The 27,168-nt window shown below is 49.1% G+C and overlaps 2 protein-coding genes across 7 annotated transcripts in view; one reads left to right on the forward strand and one right to left on the reverse strand.

The window, feature by feature from the left end:
* Positions 1 to 13,894, forward strand: part of mahj (LisH and WD40 domain-containing protein mahjong) — a 92,029-nt gene extending 78,135 nt beyond the window's left edge. For 2 of the 5 annotated variants that reach the window (XM_089553061.1, XM_089553066.1), the window contains 3 exons: positions 2,562 to 2,657; positions 7,502 to 7,565; positions 12,779 to 13,894. In XM_089553061.1, the coding sequence (XP_089409187.1) occupies positions 2,562 to 2,657; positions 7,502 to 7,565; positions 12,779 to 12,936 (318 nt within the window). In that variant the 3' untranslated portion in view covers positions 12,937 to 13,894. Of the gene's footprint in view, positions 1 to 2,561; positions 2,658 to 7,501; positions 7,566 to 8,381; positions 8,453 to 12,778 lie in introns of all 5 variants that reach the window. The other 3 variants (XM_089553064.1, XM_089553065.1, XM_089553063.1) reach the window with 3 other exon arrangements.
* Positions 6,190 to 27,168, reverse strand: part of LOC149336721 (uncharacterized) — a 98,116-nt gene continuing 77,137 nt past the window's right edge. Inside the window, exons 5-6 of one of the 2 annotated variants that reach the window (XM_089553068.1) lie at positions 23,190 to 26,198; positions 6,190 to 6,410 (exon numbers count right to left, since the gene is read on the reverse strand). In XM_089553068.1, coding sequence (XP_089409194.1) covers positions 6,373 to 6,410; positions 23,190 to 26,198 — 3,047 coding nt within the window. In that variant the 3' untranslated portion in view covers positions 6,190 to 6,372. Of the gene's footprint in view, positions 6,411 to 18,982; positions 26,199 to 27,168 lie in introns of those variants that run through there. The other variant, XM_089553067.1, reaches the window with a different exon arrangement.

Genomic DNA, 27,168 nt, shown 5'->3' on the forward strand with positions numbered 1-27,168 from the left:
TATATTTCTAATTTTCAATACTTTTACGGCGAATTAGGCATTGATAATTACAGAAAAGGTAGTTTATAACATATACAAACGGAATATATACTTTCCAAAAATCGACTTTTTCGCGATTTTTCGGTTTTCAAAGGTAGCGTCCCCCCTTAAAGGGACACTGAGGAGAGCTCTATTAATATTTTTTTTATAGAAAATCCGATAGTTCGGCATTTCATGGCTTTGTTGCCACTTGGCCGGCAGCAAAAGATGCCTTTATTTCTAATAAATTTGGATTCGAAGTTGAAAAAGTTTTTCCCTCCGCTCTGATTCAAACTTGGGATTCTCCTATGACGACACAGGACTAAGTGACGTGAAACATGACGTGCACATGACATAACGCAGACTCCGTGATTTCTGACGGCCAGCAGTGCGGCCTGGCAGCAGCCGAAAAGAAAGCTACCGCTGGCCGCACGTTGAAGGCATCTGTCGGCTATTGCGGCCGTCGCTTCGTTTACGTTTGCACCGGCGTTTTGCCAGCGTTACAATGGATCCCGTTCTCGAAGTCGTCAACGAAGTTCTCGCAAATAGACACCTTTAGCATACCGTGTACCTTGTTACCGTTAGCGGAGTACCGGGAGCCCGCATACCGCTGTGAGCATGCAGGCGCTGATTGGTCCCGGCGCTGCAGGAGCGCGCGCAGCTGCCGGCTACGTGGCGCCATCTGGCGACGTCAAGAAGATTTGCGCATGCATTTGCTGCGCCTCAGTGATTCGTGGCTTCTCGTGTCCTAGTGTTGCTAGAACCATTGGTTCTAGCAACATTGTTTTGTCCTATGACGTCATCACGCTTGTACTTGCGAGTCTGGCCTGTGGTGGCGATACCTGTATTTTGGTTATTGCTCTTTTCTTCGTCACAAGAGCTTTGTTGTCAGTATGAGTGGCGTTTTTGTAATCAGGAGCTGGTATTCTGTCGATGCAAGTCAACTTCAATTTCTCCTCAGTGTCCCTTTAAAGGGACCATGAAAAGAATTAGAAGCCGCTTGCAAATGTTAGAAGTTATGCTCACAAGCACTGACACCAAGTATGAGTCTTTGGAACTGAGCCGGCAATTTATTATGGCTTTTTAAAAATCGCGTTTTTTAAAATTCGCGGGCCGTTTGGTGTCTTCGTAGGGAGCGATTTTGAAACCAAAACCGGGAAAACAGACGTCACTAGTCCCATGACGTCGGTAGGCCACCACACGCTGTCATTCGCTCGAGCCGCGGCAGCTACGACGTCACGGGCACACTTCCGGTAGCGGTGAAAATCGTCTGCTTGAGGCGCCGCGCGACCCCCTCGGGCAAGCGCGGGCCAGGGCATTGCCTTCACGCATATGTTTTCAATTTACCTCTGCCGCCTCTTTCTGCCGGGAGTTCGGGAGCAAAGAAAGCGCCGAGACCGGAGAGACGCTGCCGACGCACGCTGCTCCTCGGGAGTGCGACAACCGGAAGTCGTAAACCGAACGTCAGCGAATGACGTATTCATGGGCGGAGCCCAGTCCCGGAGCTGTTTTCTTTATTTTTTCTTGGTGCTCCACGTGTATGAGTTGAGGGGGGAGAGGAGGAGCGTGATTTTTAATCGTCTATAACTTCGTTGTTATTCATGCTAGCTCGAAAATTCTTTCGCTGGGGTGACGAGTGATGGATTGCCTATCTTTACGTAATCTCAATTAATTTGTTTCATAGTCCCTTTAAGGGGGGGGTTCCAGAATGCGAAAGGCCCTTGTGTTCTTAAGAATGCTTTGAGGCTTTCGTAAACACACTGAATATTGCCAGCTGCGCTTGATCTGTTTAGTTCTGGTCTCTCTAGAAATTGACTTCGGATCACCTCTGCGGTGCAGCATCTTTAAACCTTTTTGACTGCCTGAGGTGAATAACGAGTATGCCATGTTGACGAAGTGACAGTGCACTGGTGTGCATGGCAGGGTGCCACACGCTACAGTTTCAGCAATGAGAATGCTTGCCCACTGCACCAAACTATGCTCTTGTATTGTGGTAAACCTGCAATGTGACACTGAAGCAGGAAGTTTTGTTTGCGCATGTGGAGTAGAAATGCTGTGCCCAGGTATGACTGCAGTGAAAAATTGGAACTGACTGCAGTCAGTACTAGTTGGTGGGAGCCTGGTGAGAGCAGTGTGACTCGTCGTGCATTTATACTGTGTATTGTGCAGTGATATGGTGTGCATGCATTTTGCACCTAGTCCCCAGCTGTGCGGTTCTTGTCACCGCTAACAGTGTCTACGTAAGCAAAAAAAAATTGTGTACAGAGCTGTTAAGAGACTCATTCCAAGGGAACATTGTGTGCCAGCTGCCCTATTCTCACTGCCGCATAAGCTAGTTGCGGTCAGCCTTTGGAGCTTGCTGGGTTTCCACAAAGTGTGACAAAGACAGGGCGCATTTGATCAGTGTTTGCACCGTAGTCAGTGTAGCATGGGTCTCATTGTGGTCATTGCACCACAGGCTGAAGTGCATTGGGTGTTGGGGAAAATGCATTGCTGCTGGGACGTCCCTCTTGAACTAACCGTCACTGCGGCCATTTTTCCAGCAGAACCAGGGCACCAGGGACGCCACGATGAGCAGCTCGGAGAGCGTCTGTCGCCTCTACGAGGTCGGCCGGCAACGAGAGGAGGACGACGACGAGGTGAGGAAAGCTGCTTCACCGAGTCGTTTTGAGACTCAGAATAGCAGCAGCAGCAGTGCCAGCAGAGAACCATCGAAAGGGAAAAAACAAGCCTCGTTTGCTCTGGGAGGAAGATTTTGTCTCGATGGCCTCCCATTGCTTGGACTCCTCTGTCACTCCCCCTCTCTCTCTCTTTCTCTCTCTCCCCTCCCCCACTTTCGAATGCACTTTGATTGGGCAACCAGCCTTCTCTGGTTCTGCTGTACTCAGTTAGGCTGCAGGGCAGATCTGTACTGTATGAACACCTGTCCTTCAGCGTGCCGTGGGCTGCAAAAGCTTGCAGAATGTGGCAGATGTCTGAAGCAGGATTGGCAGGTTGCGTGGCCAGGGCCACAGGGAATTCACTTGAATGTCATTCACGGCTGTCATGTTCTGTGAATTTTAGGGGTAATCAGGTGTACTTTGTGCTAGACACTGACTGCGCTGATTCGGCGTTGCAGGCACACATGCCTTACTTTTTTGGGTAGGCACTCTTTCTCAAACATTATCCTCACGTTTTTGTCTCTTATACAGTTGAATCTCGATTATAATAATCTCACAGGGTCACGAAGGATATTTGTGTCAACCGAACTTTGTGCCATCCGAAACAAACAAAATTCGTGTGCAGAATTTGCACAGACCTGTTTTCGCTTGACAGGGCTTACCTATGTCTGCACGCCGCCGCTCACTCCTCGGGGTGTGCACTGCGCGTCTGGTGATTTCAAGGTCAGCGATGTACAGGCAGCAAGTACTTAGTGCAGCTCGTGCACTCATATCAGGCACAGTGAGGTGACGGGTTGTTCAAAACACCTGAATTTCCACTCACTGCACACAATCCACTCTGGCCGAGGCATTTTACAAATTTGTATCAACCGGGATTGTATCATCAAGATTCCACTGCATTTGGTCTCAGTCTAGCCAGTAGAGCACTGCACGGGCCTCAATTTGAGGCCCGAGCCCGGCCCGGGCCCGAGACCTGAAGCCCGAGCCCGGCCCAAGCCCGCGGCTTCAAGCCCGGGCCCGGCCCGGGCCCGCTAAATTATCGCTCTAGTGAGCCCGGCCCGGCCCTTGAATCCCGGAGTGAAGCCCGGCCCGTTTCACAGTAACGCTTGCTTGAGGTACACTGCTCACTCTGAGCAAGTAGACTGCTACTGCACCGATAAGGAACTGGCCGACAAAGGTTCGGAAACCGCAGTTTGGCTCAAAGAAAGTTGCTTCTTTTTAACCCAGAAGGAAGTGATGAAGAGTAGTTCTCGGCAGGCCCGTCTTTTGGAGAGTGATCTCGTGTAGGTGGGCAAAGATAAACTCGGAAGTTCCGAGAGCCAAATAAAAAGGGCTGCATACACTCGCATTAGTCTACTCTGCGTTCCCCCATGATTGTAATCAGTTATATTCTGCCGCCCGCGAAGTATAAATATTAAAGCTGCCTAGCAAGCAGTACGATGACATTTTTTTTACTGAACGCGATCTCACAGGTTGAGATCATAGCCGAACTGGTCACCTTTCAGCAGAAACGAAAAGCTAAAGGGCTTGAGTATTTCATGGTATGTGCTTGAAGACCATAAGCGTCCTAAACTAATATGTTCTTCCCTAATGCATTTCTAATAGTGTATGGTATGTTTTGGGAACGCGAATGATCAATGGCCAATTAAGGCCGGTTGAATTTTACTCTTACTGCACCGCGGCGTGGAAATAAGGAAATAAATAAATCAATGAATAAAGCTTAGTTTTTTTCTCAGCGCGTACTATAACTCATAGCTCATCCGTGTCGCTGCTTCAATGCCGCAGTTGTGCACTTCACTCTGCAATATTGAATGAAAAGTCGGACACCAGCCGTTTCTGTACGGACCCAAGCCTGGCTCGGGCCCGCAGCTTTAAGCCCGAGCCCGGCCCGGGCCCGCAACTTCAGGCCCGGGCCCGGCCCAGGCCCGGCAAAATAAATCATGTCCCGGCCCGGCCCGGGCTTTCGGGCTGGCCCGAGCCCGTGCAGTGCACTACTAGCCAGTAGGTGATCAGAGTGTGACATGTAAAAGTTGTACCTTACTTGCGGATTCACTCATCTCTTTCACCGTCCGTGGATTGGCAGTACTTGGAACGGTGACGGTGCATTTCAGGTTGACCTCAGCAGGTGTGTCAGCCAGGAGCAAGAGTGCCAAGTTTAGTTTTTTGCGTTAACTGCAACTGGGCGAGCACGTTAGGTCTCTGTGGAGAATCGGGACACAGTGCATTCGCGTGTCTGAAATTGTCGTGGAGGAAAGCTGTTTATGCTGCCTAGAACCATGCTCATTAACAAAATTCGAAGGCAAAAATGAAAGCAGCAGACAGTTTAGCATGGCTAAGCATGGAGTATCGTGCAGTAGCACTAGTTACGGTGGGCACTTAAAGGGCAGCTGAAGTGGTTTAAGAATTCGATGGGTTTAAGAGGGCTGAATGTGTGAAACTTGAAGGTAAAGCCTGCAAAATCATTTCTCGCTATCATTTGAAATGGTGGCGTAATCGCCGTATAAAGTGGTGTCGGCTCTCAGGCTTCTCTGCAGTGCACAGCCGCAGGCAGAGCCCCCAGTTATGACATCACATGTGACGGCGTTGTGTTTGCAGCGAAGAAGCAGTTGTCATGGAAGAAAACCTATGTCATTGAAGGTGAAGCTCGTGAAGCATTGTTTGATGGCATTGCACTGCAGCATGCAGGCGAAGGCAGCGGACATCTGAAATTTCGGCGATAATGACATCACTACGAGCTTCCCCGCATTCTTCGACGCAGTGAGAAGCCTGAGCATCGTCGTGATTTTAATCTGCGATTGTTTCACCATTTCATATGCTAGGCCAGAAATACTTTGCGCACTTTACCTAGAAGCTTCATGAAGATTTGAATTCTCGAATAACCTCAAATTCTCCAAAAACCATTTCAGCCTCCCTTTAAGGTCCTTGCTTGCTAAAGGCATTTGTCCTAAAGGCCTTTACCATAATGGCCTTTTGCCTGAAGTTATTTTACCTGAAGGGCTTTACCCTGAAGGCATTTCCCTTGAAAGCCTTCGCCGATAATGACGTCACTACGAGTTTCCTCGCATTCTTCGATGCAGTGAGGAGAAGCCTGAGCATCGTCGTGATTTTAATCTACGATTGCTTTACCTAGAAGCTTCATAAATTTGAATTCTTGAATAACCTCGAATTGTCAAAAAACAATTTCAGCTTACCTTTAAGGTCCTTGCGTGCTAAAGGCATTTGTCCTAAAGGCTTTTACCGTAATGGCCTTTGGCCTGAAGTTATTTTACCTGAAGGCCTTTACTCGGGAGGCATTTACCATGAAGCCCTTCACCCTAAAGGCCTTTATCCTCAAGGCAGTTACCTTGAAGGCATTTGCCCTAAATGCCTTTACCTTGAAGGCCTTCACCCAGGTAAAGGCCAATGGGCCACCTGCCTCAAAGCAGCTTCAGGGACGTACGTACGTCTAAATTACGAAAATGCACCTAGTCATGCTACCGCACTAGAAAAAAAAGAAAACAAGACTACCCTGTTTTGAAACATGTTGAAAGAACGCAAAAAATAATTCTTTATTTGTTGTGAAAGAACTCATTTCCGCTGCGTCGTCTGCACTCCCTGCTGCACCCGCGGCCACTGCTGCTGCTGCTGCTGCTGCTGCTGCTGCTGCTGCCGCTGCCATCGCATCTGCCGTAGCTCCCTGCCGGTGCCTCTGGCTTTAGGAAAACCTGATGTTCATCACAATTTCGTTACTCCCTGCGCATGAAAAGAGAGAAGGAAGTTCACGGTCTCGTTTGCGCAGACTGTCGTGCAGAACAGGGCACTCACATTGTTTTTTTTTTTTCCCAACATTTCTCTCTCTCTCAGACATGCTTCCTCTGTTTGCGACTTCTTTTTTAGCCAGTGCCATGCGGTTAGTGCAGTCAACAGAATATGCTCCTAGGCTGTGGCAGAAGCGGTAGTGTCAGCAGCAGCAGCAGTAGCACCATTGAACGAACGTAATGTGGAATATGACCGTGCAAGCTTTATATGCTGGATTATAGTCACCAGCAACTCTTCTCTCCGATGTGGGATGGGAGCCGTCTGAGAGGAGCTGTGTTCATTAGTACTACTAGGCAGCCCCTCAGGTTTGATGTTTGATGAGGTTTAACTAATTATTAATACTTTGACCAAGTCTGCATGCTTGATCCCTGCCACAGAGGCCGGCCACATTCTAGCGGCGGTGGAATGCAAAAACTAAGCTCTCAGTACGTGGTTAAAGAGAACACCTTGTGGTCAGAATTAATCGTGTGCCTCTCTGTAGCATGCCTGTTTGTTGCCTTGGTACACATAAATACACTTAGCATCAATGCTCTGAACATAAACCAAGCTATAGCAGTAGCGTCTATTGGCTGTTTTCTTGTTAAGACGGTTACTGCTAGTGCCACCTTGAAGAGCAAGCCTTGCCTCTCCAGGCAGCAAGGGAATCCTTTAACACCAACTAGCTGAATTACTCGAAGTGTCTTTTATATCAGTCTGAACCATTGCAATGTGTTAATGTTTGAGGTTATTTAGTTGCATGGAAAAGCACTTTGGGGACCCACTAATTGACAGTAAGTGTAACACGTGCCGTCTTTACTCTTGCACCGATGCATCATTTTCCTGGGGGTTTGATTTCTGGGATAGGCTGGTAGGAGTTCGGATAAATCCAAATTCTTTGTTGCTGTGACCCAGTTGTTGGTGCTAAACAGTAGAGATATCACTTCGAAAGTACGGAGATGTTGGTCTTGACTGCAGGAACAGTTTCTCTAGCCCCAGCTCATGTGTTTGCGTTGTTTAAAGCGTGCTGCTCCTTCAACAACTTGCAGGATGCGGATGACGACGAGTCCGAGAACATGGGCGAAGAGGATACCGATGAGGACGACGATGACGGTAAGGCCATGCTGCCAGACCCAGCAGCAACTCGCAGCGTCATTTTGTTGTAGCCAGGGGAGAAGGGTGCTTTATTGCACTGCATTGTATTGAGTGAAATTGAGTGCATGTGTGTCTGTTCGCTGCTTCCTAAATGGGCAGAGGACACTGACGAAGATGACGATGACGGTAAGTCGCCATTTCGTGGATTACGGAGGGTCATTCCTTCATCCATTTGGTTGGGGTCGAGCTGGGGAAGAGATGTAGTTCGCACGTAGTCGAAAATCTGGGTTTTAGCTGCCAGGTTTCATCCCAGAATAATAAGCCTGTGCTCCTCCTGTACATTGTGCAGTAGCGGATTGGAGTATCCCAGCAACCCTGGTATGGCGCTTCTAGGCACGAGGTCGCGTATTCAATGTCTGGCTGCGAAACCATGTTTCTCTGTAGCAGTGAAATTCAGAAACACCAGTGAACCAATAATCGGTGCCTGTTAAACAGCCACAAATGATAGGAAATAAGTTAGAGCCCTCAAGCGTGCCTTTTCTCACTTCTTTTAGTGTACATCAGGACACGTAAGTAGAGTGTCCTCTCATAGCCTGAGTAACTTTGGTACTTTAAACCCCCATAAACCAAACCAAACCAAACCTTCGCGTGAGTTAACGCGTTTCGGTTTTAACTTCCTGTCCTTTTTTTCCTGCATCTGTATGACTTGTTCATCATAACGCAGCTGCAGTGCCTGTTTCTCAGAGTTAACGTCGACGCGTTCCCGATGAAACTGATGGCTAGAACGGCGCAATTTCTCATTTCACTTTTGCATGCCGGCGAACGCCGCGACAGGGGACAGCTCACTGATTGAGCTGGTCGCGGAGGTGGCTTTGCTTTGAGTCAAGACACAGCATGCGAGGAAGGTGCGATTTCACTTTTTCTTTCTTTCTCTTGCCAAGCCTCATTGGCTCACGCTCATTTCGTCATTAGCGGTGACAGCAGCATGCATGTACAGTACGGTCCATTGTTAAAGGGAACATGTGATCGCGTGCCCTCCGCGATTCACGAAGCCCTGCCGCTGAGGTGTGGCGAGAATAGGCGGCATCAGGCGCATGCGCGGAATGACGAGCCTTCATGCTTACTGCGCATGCGTCTTGTGTCGACGATTCCCGCAAGTTCTCGGCAGCAGCGCTCCGCAAAGCGCGGAGACCACGCGATCACATGTTCCCTTTAACAATGGACCGTACTGTACACCAGCAGTTCACGAGTTGAGACGGCAGATCCGCCAGTTCATATCTTTTCGTGTGCGCAATTGTCCCTTCAATTTGCGGCACGGTGATGTGCCAGAATCATTGAAACTGTGCAGGCCAAAATGATAATGGGCTTTGGCATATGATATCGTGATGTGGTGTCATCTTGCTTTTCACGACGAGGGCTGTCTAGCGTTACTGCTAAATTTGATGGTTGTGCCATGCTTTTTGTGCCCATCGAGAAATGACGCTGTTTTTTTGGTTTAGCTGCACGCGTGTGCAACGGCATACCAGGAGGTTGTGCTTCTCAATTGAGTTTCTTAATGTGCTCGTTTCGAAAAAGACTAATTATTACGAGGAGCTGAAATTAGAAGAAGTAGGCAAGTTGTGACAATGTATGATGAGCTTTCATATAGAATGATGTTAGGCAGTAGTTTAGATTGTAAGTGTGATTCAATGGCATACTTTGATGGTCACGTTTTACAAATATTATTGCACCAGTGGTTCAAGATAATCAGTTACACTTTATTCAAGATTCAGAACTGCCTGATGAGGTTTCAGGGTGTGATTGTTTGGTGTGTGTTATAAGTTTGGTCTGCATATCACAACGTGCAACTGAGGTAAGTAGAAAATCCTGGTCTTTTTTTCTTTTTCTTTGGTTGATGCGAGAGTTGGTAGGTACGCAGGGTAGGTAGGTTGCTAGGTATTTTCGTTTTTGAGCCCATTTTGCGTTGTGTTGCATTTTGGATAAATTTGGCATGGCCCCAGTTCCGCTTTTTGTTTTGCTACTGAAATGCTCTGGAAATAACTGAGTCCGCTCAGCTGTTTTGTCTGAAAAGAAAACTTTGGCCTACAGACTGGCGTTGGCAACTTTTTTACTCGTGCACGCAGATTGCGTAAAAGTTGGCGGAAAATGTGGGACTTTCAATTTGGAACATTGCTTTAACAATGTGAAAGTAGCAACGAAAAAAAAAATCAATTTCACTGCCTTCGCATTGCGTTAATTTGGCGATTTCATGCGAGGAGCCAAGTGTGGTCGGATTTAAATTCTGCCATGTTCAGTCACCACAACTGTTCTTCGCAAGTACAAGAGTTCGACTTTCGTTGACACAGCGGTTTCCTAGTGAGAGCGTTTTGTTGTCCCTCTTTTTGTTTGGTGGGGGAAAAAAAAAAGCAGAGTTGGGATCGTGCTAAAGTCTCCTATTTGCAACATTGGCAGTGCCACCGTTGGTATTTTTTTTTTTTTTTCCTCTGTGCTGGATCACTGTTCATGCCGGTGTAGTAGTTCCTGTGCATTGAAGATCTCCTGATTTGTGTGGGCTTTATTTACCGACTTGCTGCTTGTTCCAGCAAGCTCGGAAAATTTGCCGGTAGTATGCGCTCTCCATTCACAAGCACTGGGTTGGGGGGATGGCCGGTTTTGAAGGGCGGTGGATGCGCTGAAAAGCTGGCTTGATAAGCGGAACCACCGTTTCCAAAAGCACAGCAAGATTTCCAAAACGTTATTTGCTCGAGACAAATACTTCGAGATTTCGAATACCAAACATTCAGATCGAGTCGAATATTGAATAGTGCACTATTGAACCAAATATTCGAACATGCCTAGATATTAGGCTAAGCAGCAGTACTGCATGCTGCCGTCATTACAGTAATTTCATTGTTAGAAGTGCAAATTAGCAGTGATGTGACTGGTGTAAAATAGGCTGAGATTCGAGTAATGTCTAACGAGAAGAATGTTGTGATGTAGGTGCTAATTGGAATAAGCAGTTAGACTGACACAGAGGTGCTGAATATTGCAGGCACCAATGGATGGCATTGCTGATATGAGTACATCTTCACTGAAGCTTGGTCGTATTTTGTTGTAGCCATACTGAGCAGGCTTAGTTGAAAAAAGTTGCTTGCCACCCAGCCCATTTAAAGATTGCAAGCCTTTGTTTCAGAAGGTGACAAAACAAGCTAGACGTACCTGTTTAAGCACTCAAAAGTATGCTTATACACTAGTCTATACTCCATAAAGTTGCCTTGCTTTCAGTTGCATACTGCAAGTCTTTTATTGGCGTCTAGCGGGTGTCAGCGTGCTCTTCGCATGGCTCATGAATGCAGCTTGGAATAGCTTTGTCCTTCAGAAGTGCGAACGAAATGAATGCCGCTGCCCATCTCTCTGCAATCGGTGCATCCCACCACTCTTCAACTTGACAACGTTGAGAACAGCACGGCAAAATGTCACTCTGTGAGACCTAGTATACTGCACTGCACTGCCGACAGCCCAGTGTTTTGCCTACCAAGCTAGACCATCCCGATCTCATGTGCGCGGATGCGTGACAGTAGGCCAGGAGAGGTTTGGCGGAAGGTGGGGAGGGGGGGGGGGGGAGGGGGGGGGTCGGGAAATCAGTGGTCACACAGACGAGTTTTTGTCCTGCAGCAGATGAATACCACAGCTGTGTGTCTCCGACCCTGTTCTTGTTTTGCACAGGTCGATGCTCTTGCGTGAGATTATATTGAGTGTTGCGTTTACACCGCGAGCGAGCCGCTGCGTCTGTTTTTGCTCTATGGGTCACATGTCAACATAACTCTGTGCTGCTTTACATTTGCAAGGTGAAGCGCTGGACGAATTTGCAAATTGGCAGCTTAGCAGGGAGGCTTTGCTAGGAAAAGGAATGCAGTTGATTGTTGGGTTGATTGCAGGCGATTGAGAAGCCTTCCGAAGCACTCGAGCACTCTGTTGATCTTTGACGGGTAGCAGTATAGGCGATGCATTTGGCAGGCTGCTGTTGCGGAGAGCAAACTCTTCATTCAGAGACACGAGTAAGCTTGTTAGGACCTGTAGTAGAGCACTTGCCCCCTGCCGCTCTATTTGCACGAGTTTTCCTCTGGATACAGATGGTGCATATATAGTCATAGGGTGAGCTCACGGGCTAGTTGGTTATTCATAATAATTTTTTCAACAAGTTGCAGTCAGCGCTCGTGTGTGTGTTTCCTCGTCTTGTGTCCTTGTGTAGCATGCGCTGTTGAAAAAATTATTATATATAGTCATGCAGCATTAGGAACGAACAGACTGCTTTGGATGGCAGCAGCTAAAGAAGCCTGCTGCTGGTTTTGGTAGTGCTTCTTTCATTTCCGAGACCCAGAGAGCCCTGGTTAGAACATGGAGGGGCATGAAATTGGCTCACACTACAACAAACAAACTTAAGTAAAGAATAAGTGAGGCATTTAAGATGTGTCTAACAGTGCAGTCCCTCCCTGACCCTACCTTCTCCATTGAAGCATGTGCCAACTGGAATTCAGAAGGGTGCTTAGACTTTTGACCTAATACCTGTTTAGAGCTAGCATATAGTTAACACCTTTGTAGTGCTGTAGCAAAACTAATGCAAGTGACTTCGGGACTCGAAACAAGTTCCTATTTGTTATAGGTTGGTTCTACAAGCGTTGTTCGTGTTCAGAAAAGCTGTGTGAATCGGAGTTGCATCTTATTTCACGACCCTGCTCCAAAGCATGCCGCTCACGTGCTCTAGAAAAGTGTGGAGGGAGGACTGTTAGTGGGTTCTATAAGGGAGTTTGCGCATCTGTTTTGCACTTGTTAGCAAACACCTGTTGTGCATAGCACAGCCCACATATCATATTCACAGTAAAGCTAAAAAAAAAGCGCTTTCTCAGTTGAGTTGTGGGGTGGTAAAGAAGTACATGCCATGTCTCTGTTTTAATGAAAACACAATATCCATTGCTTTCATCCATGGCTTCTCAGTATCTGTGGCAGCTTGAAAATTAGTAAGATTAGTAAGGGCGCATGCACACTGGCGAGTCGTGGACATTGCGTAGCCAATTTCGATTGAATGGTTAGTCCTAAAGAAGTAGGAAAGGACCGCAGTGACTTTGCCAAAACCAAGTATTCACACGACATCTACACCTCTTAGGTGGGAATGCACCTTTAGACATGCGCCGACACCAGTTAATCTCATGCGTGTTCGTGTCTGTCCTCTCTTTTTCGGTTGGCAACTGAAGTGGAGGACATGGACGGTGAGGATCACGACAACGAAGACGATGAAGAGGACGACGGCGACGATGTGGCGTTCAGCCTCTCCGACGTGAGCGACGATGGGTCGGACGATTCGGACGATTCAGACGAAGATCAGGTACTTTTTGCACTGAACGAAATCTGAGCCGGAAAAGTGCTGCTGACCCAGTGGCCCTGTCCGGAGCACAAACCGGTGTTGCGTGGAGTGTGAAGAGGAGGAACCGTGTTTCCTTGAAACATTTCTTTTTTTTTTTAACTTATACACTGTAAGATATGGCCAGGTGGTGAGGAAGACGATGACCGACAGAGAGGACAGTCTCCTGTGCGCGTTTTCTCTCTCGTTTTTGTAAAGAACTAGCTGCGGTGAAGGACCGTCAAGTGTGCGGAGCGCGCTCTCGGTTTATCTCGACGACACGTCGACGGGGCTCGTCGAAGCCGCAGTGCTGAAGGTTGCGCAAGTACTGAAGAGACAAGATTCTGTGTTTCGTCCCCTCCCCACCACCCCCCCCCCCCCCCCCCACCCCCTCGCTGTTATATTTCGGGCCTCCTCTCCTCCCACCTTTATTGTTTTATGCGCTTCCCCCCTTTCCTTATCGGTGGCGCGCACCATTTAGACGCTAGCAGCATGAAAACCAAAAATTACCTCAGGCCCCCCCTCCCCTGTGTGTACCCTCTCCACTGGCCTGCATGTTGTTTCGTTATTACGTATCCGTTTTCAAATTCAATTCATTACTGTTGGTGTGCTTGACAACGGTATCTTCATACTCCGCCAGCCAGCCTGAATGAACAAAGGCTGTGCGATCGGTGGATTGACAGGATTGTAGGTTTTTCTTTTTTTTTTCTTGCCCATGTATTCTTGCTTCCTTTTTGTTTTGCTGTTTTCTGTTCTGTTCTTGCCTTGGCCGTACCCTTCTTTCTTTTTATGTTGAGAAACCAAATCTTCCCCCGACTGCAGCTGGCGAGGTGACGAAGCAAGTGAAGATGTGTGCCGGGGGCTTGCCATGGATGGGTGTGGAGCAGTGGCGTCGTAGCGAATAAAATTTGCCCGGCATGTTTTTTTTTTTCTTCTTTTTTCATGTCGGGTGCCAGAGGAACTGATGAAACCTTGTGTCTGTGTTTTCTTTTGCGTTAGAACTCGACCCTCGGTGTTCAGAGCACATTGTCAGACCTCGCAAAGGCTTGCATTCATTGCGAAGTCTTCATGCAAACTTTCATCCACAGATGGCGTGGAACGCAGTTTAGTGGTAAAGAGCCGACAAACACTGGCGCTTTTGCGGGTGCTGAATCTGCTTTTGATCGTAGTGTCTTGCTTCTGCGGACGCCGGGTTTTTCTTTCGCAAGGTTTCTCAAAAGTGCCGGTGAGCAAAAAATGGTGCCGCTGTCTATGAGTGTCTCTTAAAGGGACTATGAAATAAATTAATTGAGATTACGTAAATATAGGCAATCCATCACTCGTCACCCCAGCGCAAGAATTTTTGAGCTAGCATCAATAACAATGAAGTTATAGACGATTAAAAATCACGCTCCTCCTCTCCCCCTCAACTCGTACGCGCGGGGCACCATAAAAAAATAAACAAAACAGCTCCGGGACTGGGCCCCGCCCATGAATACGTTACTCGCTGACGTTTGGTTTACGACTTCCGGTTGTTGCACTCCCGAGGAGCAGCGTGCGTCGGCAGCATCTCTCCGGTCTCTGCGCTTTCTTGGCTGCCGAACTCGCGACAGAAAGAGGCGGCAGAGGTAAATTGAAACCATACGCGCCAAGGCAATGCCTAGCTGGCTCGCGCTTGCCCGAGGGGGTTGCGTGGCGGCTCGAGCAGACGATTTTCACCGCTACCGAAAGTGTGCCCGTGACATCGTAGCTGCCGCGGCTTGAGTGAATGACAGCGTGTGGTGGCCTGCCGACGTCATGGGACTAGTGACGTCTGTTTTCCCGATTTTGGTTCCAAAATGGCTCCCTACGAAGACACCAAACGGCCCGCAAATTTAAAAAAAACACGATTTTTAAAAATTCATAATAAATTGCCGGCTCAGTTCCGAAGACTCATACTTGGTGTCAATGCTTCTGAGCATCACTTCTAACATTTACAAGCGGCTTTTAATTCTTTGCATGGTCCCTTTAAAGAGTGCTGCATTCGCCCCGGGAATGCTGGTGTGAACTCTGTATTTGGCTTTGGCCCGTGTTTGGCTGAAAATTGATTCAGTTGCAAAATCGCGGCTGCCCCCTGAGTTCAAGCCATTGTATGGCCTAAACAATGTGAAAATGCAAGGAAGCAGTATTCCAACAATCGCAGAGCCGCTGCAGCGTTCACGTAGGTTGCTGAATTTGGCAGAGCGGTAGCAAAATTCGACAGAGACACTTATGACTGCTTATGTGTGCGAATGTGAAAGCATTACTGTCGCTGGGTGCATTGACACCCACCAACACATAATGACATCACCCTGAATGCTGTACGGAAATGGTGCAGTGCAGTAACTATTTCACGTCTCAATTGAGCCTTATGGGAAGAAAGAGGTATAGAGTCCCGGGAGGCATACAACTGAAAGCGCATATGTCGTCTATTCGAACCCCTGTCGCAAGTTAACCTCCAACTTGACTAGCACTTGTAAGCTGTATGCAATGAGAAATCATGTGACACCACCCAAACGCTGTACAACAAACTGTTGCATTACAGTTTTAGTACGATTGTAGTTGAAGAAAACTGGCGCCACATGAAGGTCGGCCAGTGAGGAGTATATATAGATGAACAACACGTAATTGATTGTCTGAAATGGCTGTTCTCGGCTTGCTGTGTGCGTTCTAGGGCCGCTTGATGATGTCGCTCTATTTTTCTTGCCATCGCTGGGATTTTCAGTTCCACCTAAAAGTAGACTCAATAACACATGCCACTGGCTTTTCTCGTATAAGGCCTCTTAAAGGTGCACTGAAGAGGATTTTGAACTTGTCTTTTTGCCACGGGAACTCGATCTACACGTTCTGGGCATTCTTAGAAACTGCGATTTATTGCCCTGTGTGGCTTATTTTACTAATTAAATCAAAATAACGTCCAGCTCCCGCCTTTTTTTTTTTAATTCTGCCTCGTACGGTGGGCGGAGTCGGCCAACGCGTGGAGTGCCTTGCAGCCAGCTCCGTGGAGGCTTTGCTTTCGCTTTATTTCGTTTTTTAGGTTTCCGCGAATAAATAGTTTCATTCGCAGATAATATAGCCGCAAAATAAGCCTGCAGAAATAAAAATATGCACGGACTATTTGCTTCTATGGACTACTACGTATTACTCCGCCAATGGCAGAGCAGCAAGCCTCCACGGAGCTGGCTGAAAGGCACTCCACGCGTTGGTCGACTCCGCCCACCGTACGAGGGAGAATTAAAAAAAAAAGGCGGGAGCCGGGCGTTAACTTGATTTAATTAGGAAAATCAGCCACACAGGGCAATAAATTGCAGTTTCTAAGAATGCTCGCAACGTGCAGATCAAGTTCCCGCGGCAAAAAGACAAGTTCAGATTCCTCTTCAGCGCACCTTTAATGTTTTCGCATTCAAAGCTTTGCTCTCCCTCTGTGCGAATTATAATTCTCTCAAGGCATGCAGTTATCATGTCTTCAGTGTGTTTTGTGCAAGGAAACATTGCAATTTTTGTCCATGTTCTTGGCCAACTACAATCCGAGCCAGATGCAAAACATAAAACCTCCTGGCATTCCTGAGGTGGAAGAACGATCACAGCCCCAGTTTCCTTTCACTTGAATGCTGATTTCTTCCTTTCATTTCCGGTTTTGTTTTTCTGGCCTCAAAGTCAACTGTATCCAACAAGTGACCGCAGCGGTGGCGCAATGGTTTAAGCATTCGCCTTGCATTGGAGAGGCACGGGATTTGATTTCCAGTGCTGCTAGGTGCCCACCAGTGGTACAATGGGCACAAGCTGTGCCCTGGCCTGGTGCTCTGGGGTTAATGCTTGGGAAGTGGGTCGTTGACCCCCACCTTTTGCAAAGAAAAATACCTTGTGCCATGGCACTCTTCCACCAAAGCAACCCTTGCAGCATAAGAATTCATCATCATCATGTACCACACAAGTGCATTGATCCGCGTTTGACATGCACACTATATAGGTAGCCGCATTTAGAGAGATTATTTTAAGTGCTGAATTCCAATGCCCCCGCCGCGGTGGCTCGGTGGTTATGGTGCTCGGCTGCTGACCCGAAAGACGCGGGTTCGATCCCGGCCGCGGCAGCCAAATTTCTATGGAGGCGAAATTCCAGAGGCCCGTGTACTGTGCGATGTCAGTGCACGTTAAAGAACCCCAGGTGGTCGAAATTTCCGGAGCCCTTCACTATGGCGTCCCTCATAGCCTGAGTTGCTTTGGGAATAAACCAAATCAAATTCAAATGAAAAAGCAGGATTGGCAAGTGCTTGAAAATTTCCTTATAGCTTTTTTATGTGCTACCAGTTTTGTGCACACTCCATGCAGGAAGCCACGATTGTTCAGTCGGCATGTGCTGGGGTAGTTTGGTGTTACCAGAATCCTTCAATATTTTGTTCACAACATTGTAGATATCTGCGTTATATATTGTATGGTGACAGAACAGCTTCTAAGTACTACCAGGGAATAGATTTCCTTGAGAAGCATATCTTACTGTGCACATAGCACCAGTTACTCTGCATCCGAAATAGCAAGTTAGACCACGCACAACATCGGCTTGTCCTGTCCGAATTCCACGCCAAGGGACTCTTGCTCATTGCGGGGGCAACACTGTGTACATCCCTGCAAGCTGTGAGAAGAGTTTTGGACACCTGCCTTTAAGCACTGGCAAAAACGAAAACCGCATACTTCTCTGGCTCAATGAAATTGCATCACAGTGGCAGGAGAGAATTCTCCGCATCAGGTGTGGTGTTGTACGAACTGCTCCGCATCAGGTGTGGTGTTGTACGAAGTGCTCCGCATCAGGTGTGGTGTTGTACGAAGTGGATGTGAAAAGGACGAGTTTTCCTGCCAGTTCAGCCAGAAAGGCAGGTTAGCTGGTTTTCCAGAGCTTGCGTACTCGTTTCCAGCACGTAACCGAGAATAGACAAAGCGTTCCTCACACTGTTTTTGTCCTGGGAATGTCCCTTCTCATCTGTGATCTGTGCTGGCTCTTGCCACTGGCAGTAGAGCAGCTGCTTGTTGCATAATAATGCGACAGCTTGTACATCGAATCCTCAGCTATAAGAATGCTTTCGACTGCTCACAGGACACACTGCTGCAGAAACCTCATCGTGCATGCCACAGCAGCCATAAGGAATTGGTTTTCGCTGGCATTGCCAGTGTAACTGCCGGCAGCATTGATGAGCCGTCATCAGCTGCTCAAGCAAACAGGCAGAAAGCCTATCTTTCAGTTAATGCTAAGAGAGAGACACACAATCTAAGCATCACAACTGTGAACTGGCCTTCCCATGCAAAGATTCTTACAGGATGTATCGCCCAAACAGGACAGCCAGTCATAATAGCGCTTGCGGTGTCTGTTGTTTCTGCGTCGTTTTTCTTGTTTGCTGTTTTTTTCGAAGGTAATACCGTCTGCCTGTAGGGTCTCTGAAACTTTTCCATTCAGCTGCAGTTGACTTTAAATATGGCCACTTACTACTTACTACTTTTATGCTAGTGCCGCCGCGGTGGCTCAGTGGTTGTGGCGCTCAGCTGCTGACCCAAAAAGACGCGGGTTCGATCCCGGCCGCCGCGGCAGAATTTCTTTGGAGGAGAAATTCTAGAGGCCCGTGTACTGTGCGATGTCAGTGCACGTTAAAGAACCCCAGGTGGTCGAAATTTCCGGAGGCCTTCACTACGGCGTCTCTCATAGCCTGAGTTGCTTTGGGGCGTTAAACCCCATAAACCAACCAATCAACTTTTATGCTAGTGTGTTTAGTTTTTGTACCCTGCATGTTGCACCAGTAAAGAAGCCCAACACAGTGCCTGCACCTACATCTTACCTGTAGCTGCGTAAGTAAAAATGCAGAGTGGGTCACGCAATAATTCACCAGTTTAGACGTCTGGCTGTTTCATAAGCCGGTTACAGAAGGGTACTCCGTGTGTGTGCATTTTCATCGGCATGCAAAAACACCGCAAGCGATGTAGTGTGTCTTGCACACATATTTAGTGAAGCAGTCACACGCATGCATGCCTGCTTTGTTAGGCATTCGCTCCCAGTGATCAAGAACAGGTGCAAAAAAAACTTCTACAATCCTTTTTTTTTATTTCCATGGGGAAACAACACTGCATCAACACCGCGTTCAGTAAGTGGCTGCACATTTGCGCGCACACAAACAACTTCACCTCTCCGCTTGGGTCACACAGCTGCCGCGGATTCAGCAACTGTCGTGAAACTTCCACCCGCACTTACTTTCATGCAAATTCTAAGCTTAACTTTGTCAGAAAAAAAAAAAAAGCACGAGCAACTCATAGCTTCAAGTAATGCGCTGCAGTAACTCATGCACTTAACAAGTTGCTCTTTGCAATTGCAGCTCTGACTAGAACTATCGGTGTAGGAAGACTAAAACGGAGTGAAAACAACCGTAGATTACTGAAACAAGAAGAGCGCAGACAATATTTCGGTCAGTCATTCATTTAGCAATGCGCGCTTGCTCAACTCTGGCTTCCTAAAAGCACAATCTTGGCGAGTAGTCAATGGAACAGAAAAAACTAGGGACACAAGCACCTTCCTTTACACAAAATAAATTAAACGCAAAAGTAAAACATACAAAAAACGTGCTTAGCGTGTTAAAAACCACTTGCCGCTGTCGATATTCAGGATACTGGGGGGAGACACTGAAATGATTAGTTGAAGAGAGACTGCTAGGCACCACAAATTCAGGCGACGTCATACTTGTATATGGTTTCTCGCTCTCAAAATGAAAGTACTGTCATGAAGACTCCAATGACATTTCAGCAATTTAACAAGAACCTTGGTCACCAATGCAGTCCTCTTTTACGAACCATTTCAGTATTACCCATTGACAGCATAGGAAGACAGCGGAAACCACACAAGGACACATAGGACGGCACTTGTATATGCAAAATGCCCTGTTTTGAACGGCTCATCCCAGAAACAACATTCACGTGCACAAATCTGAAGCAGTACAGTGCACTGCACTCACAATGCACTTGGTGGACGGGTCTCAAGAACAGATATCACGTGGTTGTCTTTTCGAAGCTGGCTATAACACAATTATGGTTCATATGTGAGCTGCCAAAACTTGGGCACAGATCTGCATTTATAGTCATGATGGGATTGTCACGAGGCCCACTAGTGGCTCAGAATTTTGCATTTGGACGTCTAGGGTAAACAAACAACTTTAACCTTTGTAAATATTCGATATGTACATTTCAGCCACTGATTATCTCTTGCTACGATTAGATAAATACTTCATTGCTAGGGTCTCTTATTGCATCAGCTCGTATTACTGCTAGTCCTAGGCGTTCTCACAATATTCGTCAATCTTGTCAAGGAGGAACATTTGCCTGCATATACTTCCTTCCTTCATTATAAATTCACTTATGCTGCTCGTGTGCGACAGGCGAAACTCCCTCTAGCGTTTCTAACGCTTCAATCCAGCTGCAAGGAAGTTAATGTCAAATACTTTTTCATTGTTACACATCAATGTAGCCAATGCTACACAAAAGGGAACGTCATTTCACAAGAACACTGCACGTATTCACAAATAAACGACAAATTCTCGTACACTTCTACTGCATTAGTCATGCAGGCACGTCACTTGTGAAAAATATTTGCACTGGGTGGAGAGGTATCAGTGCGAGATTTAAGGCGTCTTGTTCCCAGGCTGTAATTATGCAGCAGCCCCTGACAGCCTCACCTGGCTCTTACTATAGGCCTGCCATTCACATGCACAAGTTTTTATGAAAGGTCAAGTTGGACAATAACTTGCAACAAGTGTTTGAATTCATGCTAATGAATGGGCAATGGACACTGCATGCTTACGTGAGAAATATTGTCTTCAACAGTACAGGTTCGCGTATGGGTTGCGATAACCTCAGTGATTCCAAATTAGCACCTATGATATCTTAACTTGAAAGCATGAACAGATAATCTTATGACAGCACATGCTTAAATCTTGAACACTTGACAAAGGGTGGACGTACCACTTGCACAGGTGCTCTGAATAATGAGTGAGCTCATGGATATTGCATTTACAAAGGACAGACAGCTAAACATTAAGCATCCCTGTTTCCATCTTTTGTAGGTGATAACGATGCTCAATATGATAATTTTTTGTCTCTGGGCTGTTTCATAACGATGCAGTCCATGCTGGAAACACTGGTGGCAGAGAGGGACTAAAGGCAGCAGAGGTCAAAAAATTATAACGCAGCAGTTGCAGGAACATCATTTCTTATGAAACAATGCAATAATTACACACCAGCTAAGCTGACAATATATACTGATGGCTGGGCTCTTTTATGCACTTATTTATACCTTATCGAGGCTAAGTACACCAGCAGAGGAGAAATGTTCTGCCATATTATACAGGTCACCTTCCTTTTACCGTTCTATGTGTCAGCATATATGCCATGCTGCAGTTGAACATAATTCCTATGCATAGGAATATAGGGTGCAAATGATAATTAACAAAAGACAAACCATTTGACGAAGGCTAAATTATGTGCATCTATGTATGATCATGTATTCAGGGTACACTGTTGACAGCAATGTTTTACCAGGAAAGGTCGGTTCCTTAATTTTACAGGACAGTTTTAGCTAGTTTAAAACACTTCTCATTCAGATAATAGCAGTGTGCTCAGTTATACAAATACTGTGAAGCAAAGACCTTCACATTATTTCATCATGCATTCTAGTCGTTGGTTTGTCTAATACAAAATTATATATTTTTCATAATGTATAACTCTGAAACACCATCGGCATTAATAATTTAGGCAGTGCTCACAAGTCAGCATAAGAATAACACATTTATAAAATTGTGCCTGAAAGAAGAAGAAAACAGGATTGCACAACAGGATTACAACTGTAAACCATCGGCTTTAAAATAAATGGTTTTGCATGCACAAGTCGCATGACTGAAGTGCGAGTATCTGAGCTTTGCATACACGGGGAACAACAAAACATATTTTAAATTTGCGCAACCATTTCGGTGGCTGTAAATCTGACAAAAGTGCACAGCAGAGAAGAAAAAAAGCTAGCAGGCATTAAGACAGCATTGCAGCCATGCATATCATCAGCAAAGAGCTCCATGATTGTTGTGCTTCCCAATGGCATAACTCGGTGGTAGTAGAAATGAATTTTGTACCAAAGTAGAAAAAAATGTAAAGCTCCTCTGCTGTGCTGGGAGCCAGTGCAGAATGCCTTTTGAATTAAATATGTTTGATAAATGACCAGCATGCCTCGGGCTGTAAAACAATGCCAACGTACTGGCATGACACTGCAGCCAGAGGCATGGCTTCACCCTGCAGAGAGAATTCAATGCAATAAGTTTGTAGTGCAAGCCTCGAATGCACTGCCTTACACACACTCGCATTCCTTTGGTACAAAAAGACGGCCATTTTGTTCTTCGTTCTCACTAAGAGCTAGGGGCTCTTCCCTTGGACTTTGTGCCTTGAGCTCTAGTCGCAGCAGCTAGTGGCCATTCAATGGTCCAACATTGGTTCTCAACCACAGCGTGCTGCAACTGCGTGCACTGACTCAATGAGTGCCCAAGGGGAAAAGCGAGGAGGAAAAAGACTAGCACTTCTCTGAGCAGCTCGTGTTGCCATATGGGCTGCACAACAGCACGCATCATACCACACACCAGTTGGCAACACACCGCGCTGAAGTCCCTAAGAAGGAGGCCCATCACTTTCAAGGCTATCATAGTCCTTGGACTCCGTCCTGTTGCAGCGGTGGTTGCTGCTACCAGACCCTGGAATGCCCGGAGAGGCATCGAAGCTGAGGTCCCACAACTGGCCGTGCCGGATTGTGGGCTGAGGTGCCATGGACATGGCCGCCCCCATGGTTCTGGCGACGGACCGGCTCCTGGGCTCCCGAACATGGTTGTCCCAGAGGCTTCGGGACTTCCTCAGGAGAGCCGCGTCGTCCCTGTCTCTCTGCTCCTGACTCCAGAGGCCCGAGTACTCAGTGTCCCACAGCGCGGAGCGGCGCCTGGCAGCCGCCCTCGGGTCGTCGTTGAAGCGCTGGTAGAAGCTCTTCCGGTGGATCCGCTCCTGCACGCTCTCTTCACCTGGGCTATGGACACTGCCGTCGCTGGGGCGCCGCTCCTCGCTGATGGGGATGGTCTTGGGCCGTTGCGGCGGCATCAGCGTCGCGTAGTTGAGTGGCGACGGCGCGACGGCCTCCTTTGGAGCGTTAGTGTCGTCCATGCAGCATGCAGTTGTCGCGGGCGGGGCAAGGCTCGATCCGGCGGCAGGCTTACCTCGCTCGGACTGCGGCGGGCGGTCCGGAGGTTCGCCGCCGCTGCCCCGCCTCGGGCTGACTTCGCGCGCCAGGGAGCCGCTACGCTGCGACAGCAGGCTTCGCAGGCCGCGCGTCTGCAGCGCTTCCAGCAGTGAGGAGTCGTTGGTGCCCGGAGAGTCGCCCTCGTCCCGGCGCACCGAGTCTTCCTGCGGCCAGAGCCCGCATTCGGTGCGCGCCGTGGACGGCGGCGTCGTGATGACGATGTGCGCATTCGGATTGCTGTTGCCTCGGTTGTTGATGGACACTTGCATGCGGACCAGGGGTCGCCGGCCACCGCCGCGCTCGTTGACGCTCAGGGAGCGGCTGCACGGCGCGCCTGGAGGCGCCGTCCGGTTGCTCTCAACACTGATCTCGCTCTGATAGACGGGACGGCTGTTCTCGCCCAGGTTGAACTTGTCGCTCTGCGAACGGTTGTACTTCTGCTGACACCGCTGCGGACCTTCGTCACCTCGCGTCTCCTGAGGGTCGGCGGCATCGTTGGACAGGTGCAGCCACTTCTCGACGCGGTGCCGAGTCCCTTCAGGGTCCTGATGGACACCCCAAAAGTCGGTGTTGCCAGCGCCGCGGTCCAGCGAAGTCCCGCGGTCGGCGTGGTGACGCCCGGGCAAGTCCTGCAGCCTGTTGCGGCGCAGCGTGCCAAAGAGGGATGCCCTGTCGATCGGGTCCCAGACTCCCGAAGACCGCTTGGAAAACGGGTCTCCTCCGCCCATACCGCGGGTGTGCGGTGTCCCCGGCTCGCTTCCGGTCGTCTTCGATGGCTTGTCGACCACGAACCGCAACAAGGTCTCCCTCTGGGGTCGAGAGGACGGCGAGGGCGGCTCCTTGCTAGACCTTGAGAAGGGAGATGTCGAGGGCAGGAAACTCTTCCAGTGGTTGCGGAAGTCCCGGCTCATGTTGCGCATAAATTGGAACAGCGCCTGCGGGTGCGAGCTGTCAAAGTGCAGGTCGAAGTCGTCTTCATCCGAGGAATCCCTGTCTGTGGAGGTCGACACCTGACCGGCGCCACGACGTCCCCACTCACGAGCGCGCCTCTCGGGTGTTCGCTCCCGCCGGAACGTGTCCACTCCGGCGAATGGGTCCGCGTTGCGGAACAGCGAACCTTTGTTGAGCTTCTTGATCGAACTCTTCATCCGCATGAGGTTGCCGAACGGACTCGATGTACGCCAGTCTGGGAACATGTCGTTGAAGATGTCGTTAGACTCGGACGAACTGCCGCTGGCAGAGCGCAGAACGGTCAGCTCATCCTTGGGCGGCAGGCCCGGAGACCGGACGATCTCTTCGTCCACGCTGGTGGCGTTGCTCGGTCTCCGGGTGACCTTGGTCTTCTTCTCCACAGTCGTCCACGAACCATCTGACTTGGGCTGGGCGTAAACGCGGCCGCTCTCTGTAATGCACGTGCCGTCCTTGCCGAACGTGAACTTCTTGTAGCTGCGAACAGGCGAATCCGTGGCCACTCTCGAGTGCTCATCCGCGGAACCTTCGGGAGAAGGCCTCCGCGGCGGGGCCTCCGGTTCCGGAATCTCTTCCTCTGGCGTCCCCGGAACCGCGTTGTCCCAAAGCGTCGATGACTGCTGCTCTTCCTCGGCCTTCTTCCGGTTGCTGAGCGTAATCTCCGCCGTGCTCTGCAGCACGTTTTCTACTTCGGGTTCCTTGCCGCTTTCCTCTACGGACAATTCCCGCAGAGGTTTGGAAGTACTTCGCAGGATACCCTTGGAGGCCGCATCTCGCCTCCTTTCCACGGACGGCGACTTGTCGGACGGAAGCTGTACTGGACTAGCAGGGAACGCGGTGTCTTCCCTCTCCCTGGGGCTGATGCTGAGCGGGCTCTTGCTCTTGGGCCGCTTAGGCACCGGAATGACTTTCTTGGGCTCGACCTTCTCCGGCGCGCCTGACTCCGCGGGGGCGGACGGGGACTTGGCCGTCGCGTCTTCCGAGGCCAGACTTGGAGGTTCGACGGTGGCTGACTTGGGTGTCTGCGGAAGCGGTGGCTTCTTGGTGTCCTTGAACTTGGGCGACGCCGAACTCGTCGCCGCCGACGCCTGCGAGTTGAGGCACTTTGGAATGACTATCTTTCCGGGACACCGCACTCCCGAACCACGTCGCGCCAGCATCGGCGCCGCCGACTTCTCTTCGCCAGCCGCACTCTCTGTCGCCACTGGGGCGTCTTCCTTGTTCGCTTCCGGAGGCGTTGGCTCCTTGGGCTTCTCGTCTTGGACAGCGGGTTTCTCCGGCGCCTCAGGCTTAGGCGTCGGCTGCTGTTCCTCGGGCTTCTGAGCTTCCTCACTCTCAGCGACCGGTTCTCCCTGTTCCATCGGCTTCTCTGCGGTCACAGATGCCTCCGCGTCTTCCCGGGCCTTGGTGACATCGCCGTCGGTTTGGTGCGCCGGCTTTGGCGCGTTGCTTTTCTGTTCCACCGCGTCCTGAGCTTCGTTTTCGGACGGCTTCTTCACCTGTCTCTCGTCGTCGTCGTCGAATTCCTGGTCGTGCACGAACGGCCCACCCAGGAGACCCACGCTGGACCGCCTCGAAGAGTTGGACGTGCGGACTTTCTTGTTCTTGTGCGAGACGCTCGACATCTTCATCAGGCTGCCGTCGTTGGAGCACTGGCGCTTGATGTTCTGGCCCTCCAGCTCGGCCGCCAGCGCCGCCGGAATGAAGTCGGCCGAGTCGCTGGCGTCGTTGATGGCCTTGTCCTGTTCGGCCGGCTGGAAGTCGAAGCTCTCGCTCTTCTCGGCGCCGTCGGGCGGGTTGGCGGCCTTGTCGAACGCTTCTTCGGGCGTGGGCGAGGCCGGCGCCAGGGCCAGCAAGAGGTCGAGGCGCACGGGCGTCAGGTTGGACATGTCTTCGGCCAGCTGCAGCAGCGAGTGGTCGAATCCCTGGTTCACCCACCGGTCCTGGCATATGTCGATGACCGTCGCACGCTTGGCGGGGTCCACGGTCAAGAGGCGGCGGATCAGCGCCGACGCATCTGCGGGAAGGAAGGTCGAGAACCGTGAGTACGGCGACGACTGCCCGTGGGAGTTAAAAACAGGCGTCTGAAAAATTTTGCCGCAATAAGGTATTCTAGTTAATTAAAAGACTAGCGCATAAAACTAGGACAAAGACAGAGAAGGAGACAGGACGAGCGCTAAACATCAACTAAAGGTGTGCTTGGTAGGGGAGGCACAAGGTTAGGTCGCGAGATTTGTGAGGCTTATCACATTATGAGGGAAGGTGACAAGTGTGTAAGCACGACGTCACTTGCCCTGACCAGGAAAGAAACCTTGTATCTGCGAAACAGTTTGCCACTTCTTGATTAGTTTTTTGTAACTCAGTGTGCGCATGTGCCACTGAAGTGTTTTAAGTACATGTTTGGTGTAGTAAACCTTTAGTTGATGTTTAGCGCTCGTCCTGTCTCCTTCTCTGTCTTTGTCCTAGTTTTATGCGCTAGTCTTTTAATTAACTATGTCAAACCAACTAGCCCAGCTTTCCGCCTTGAAGGTATTCTAGTCAGACCACTAAGCAAACGGGGCGCAACACGTCGCTGCCTGAAGAAATCAGTAAATAAAACCGAAGCTGATACAAAGCGTTGTACTTTTCTGTAAAGGGTCCGTGTTGAAAGTTTGTACGGCTTAATCGGGATTGTTTCAGTCCGAGGCCGCAGCCCTGTTCATGTTGTTCTGTACCGGGCCTCACACTTTATTGGGAAAGCAGTATTAGAGTCACCATGCGAAAATGCCGGCGTCTGTAGCCTCGGAGAAGCTTGTAGTGCCTCTGGCAGTGCGGGCCAGCAATTGGTTCTTTTTCCTGCCCATTCTACTTTTTGTAGCCTCGAAAAGTGAAGCCTCGATCCACACCCTACCTAGAGGATTGCACACCCGCCCACCAACACCCTCGCCCACCTGCACCCTGAAAATTTCTTTGACGTCTGTGAATCCTGGGCTAGACTAAAATCACCA

Source organism: Amblyomma mixtum, chromosome 7 (genome assembly GCF_055824585.1).
Source record: "Amblyomma mixtum isolate Tamu chromosome 7, ASM5582458v1, whole genome shotgun sequence".
Taxonomy (NCBI): domain Eukaryota; kingdom Metazoa; phylum Arthropoda; class Arachnida; order Ixodida; family Ixodidae; genus Amblyomma; species Amblyomma mixtum.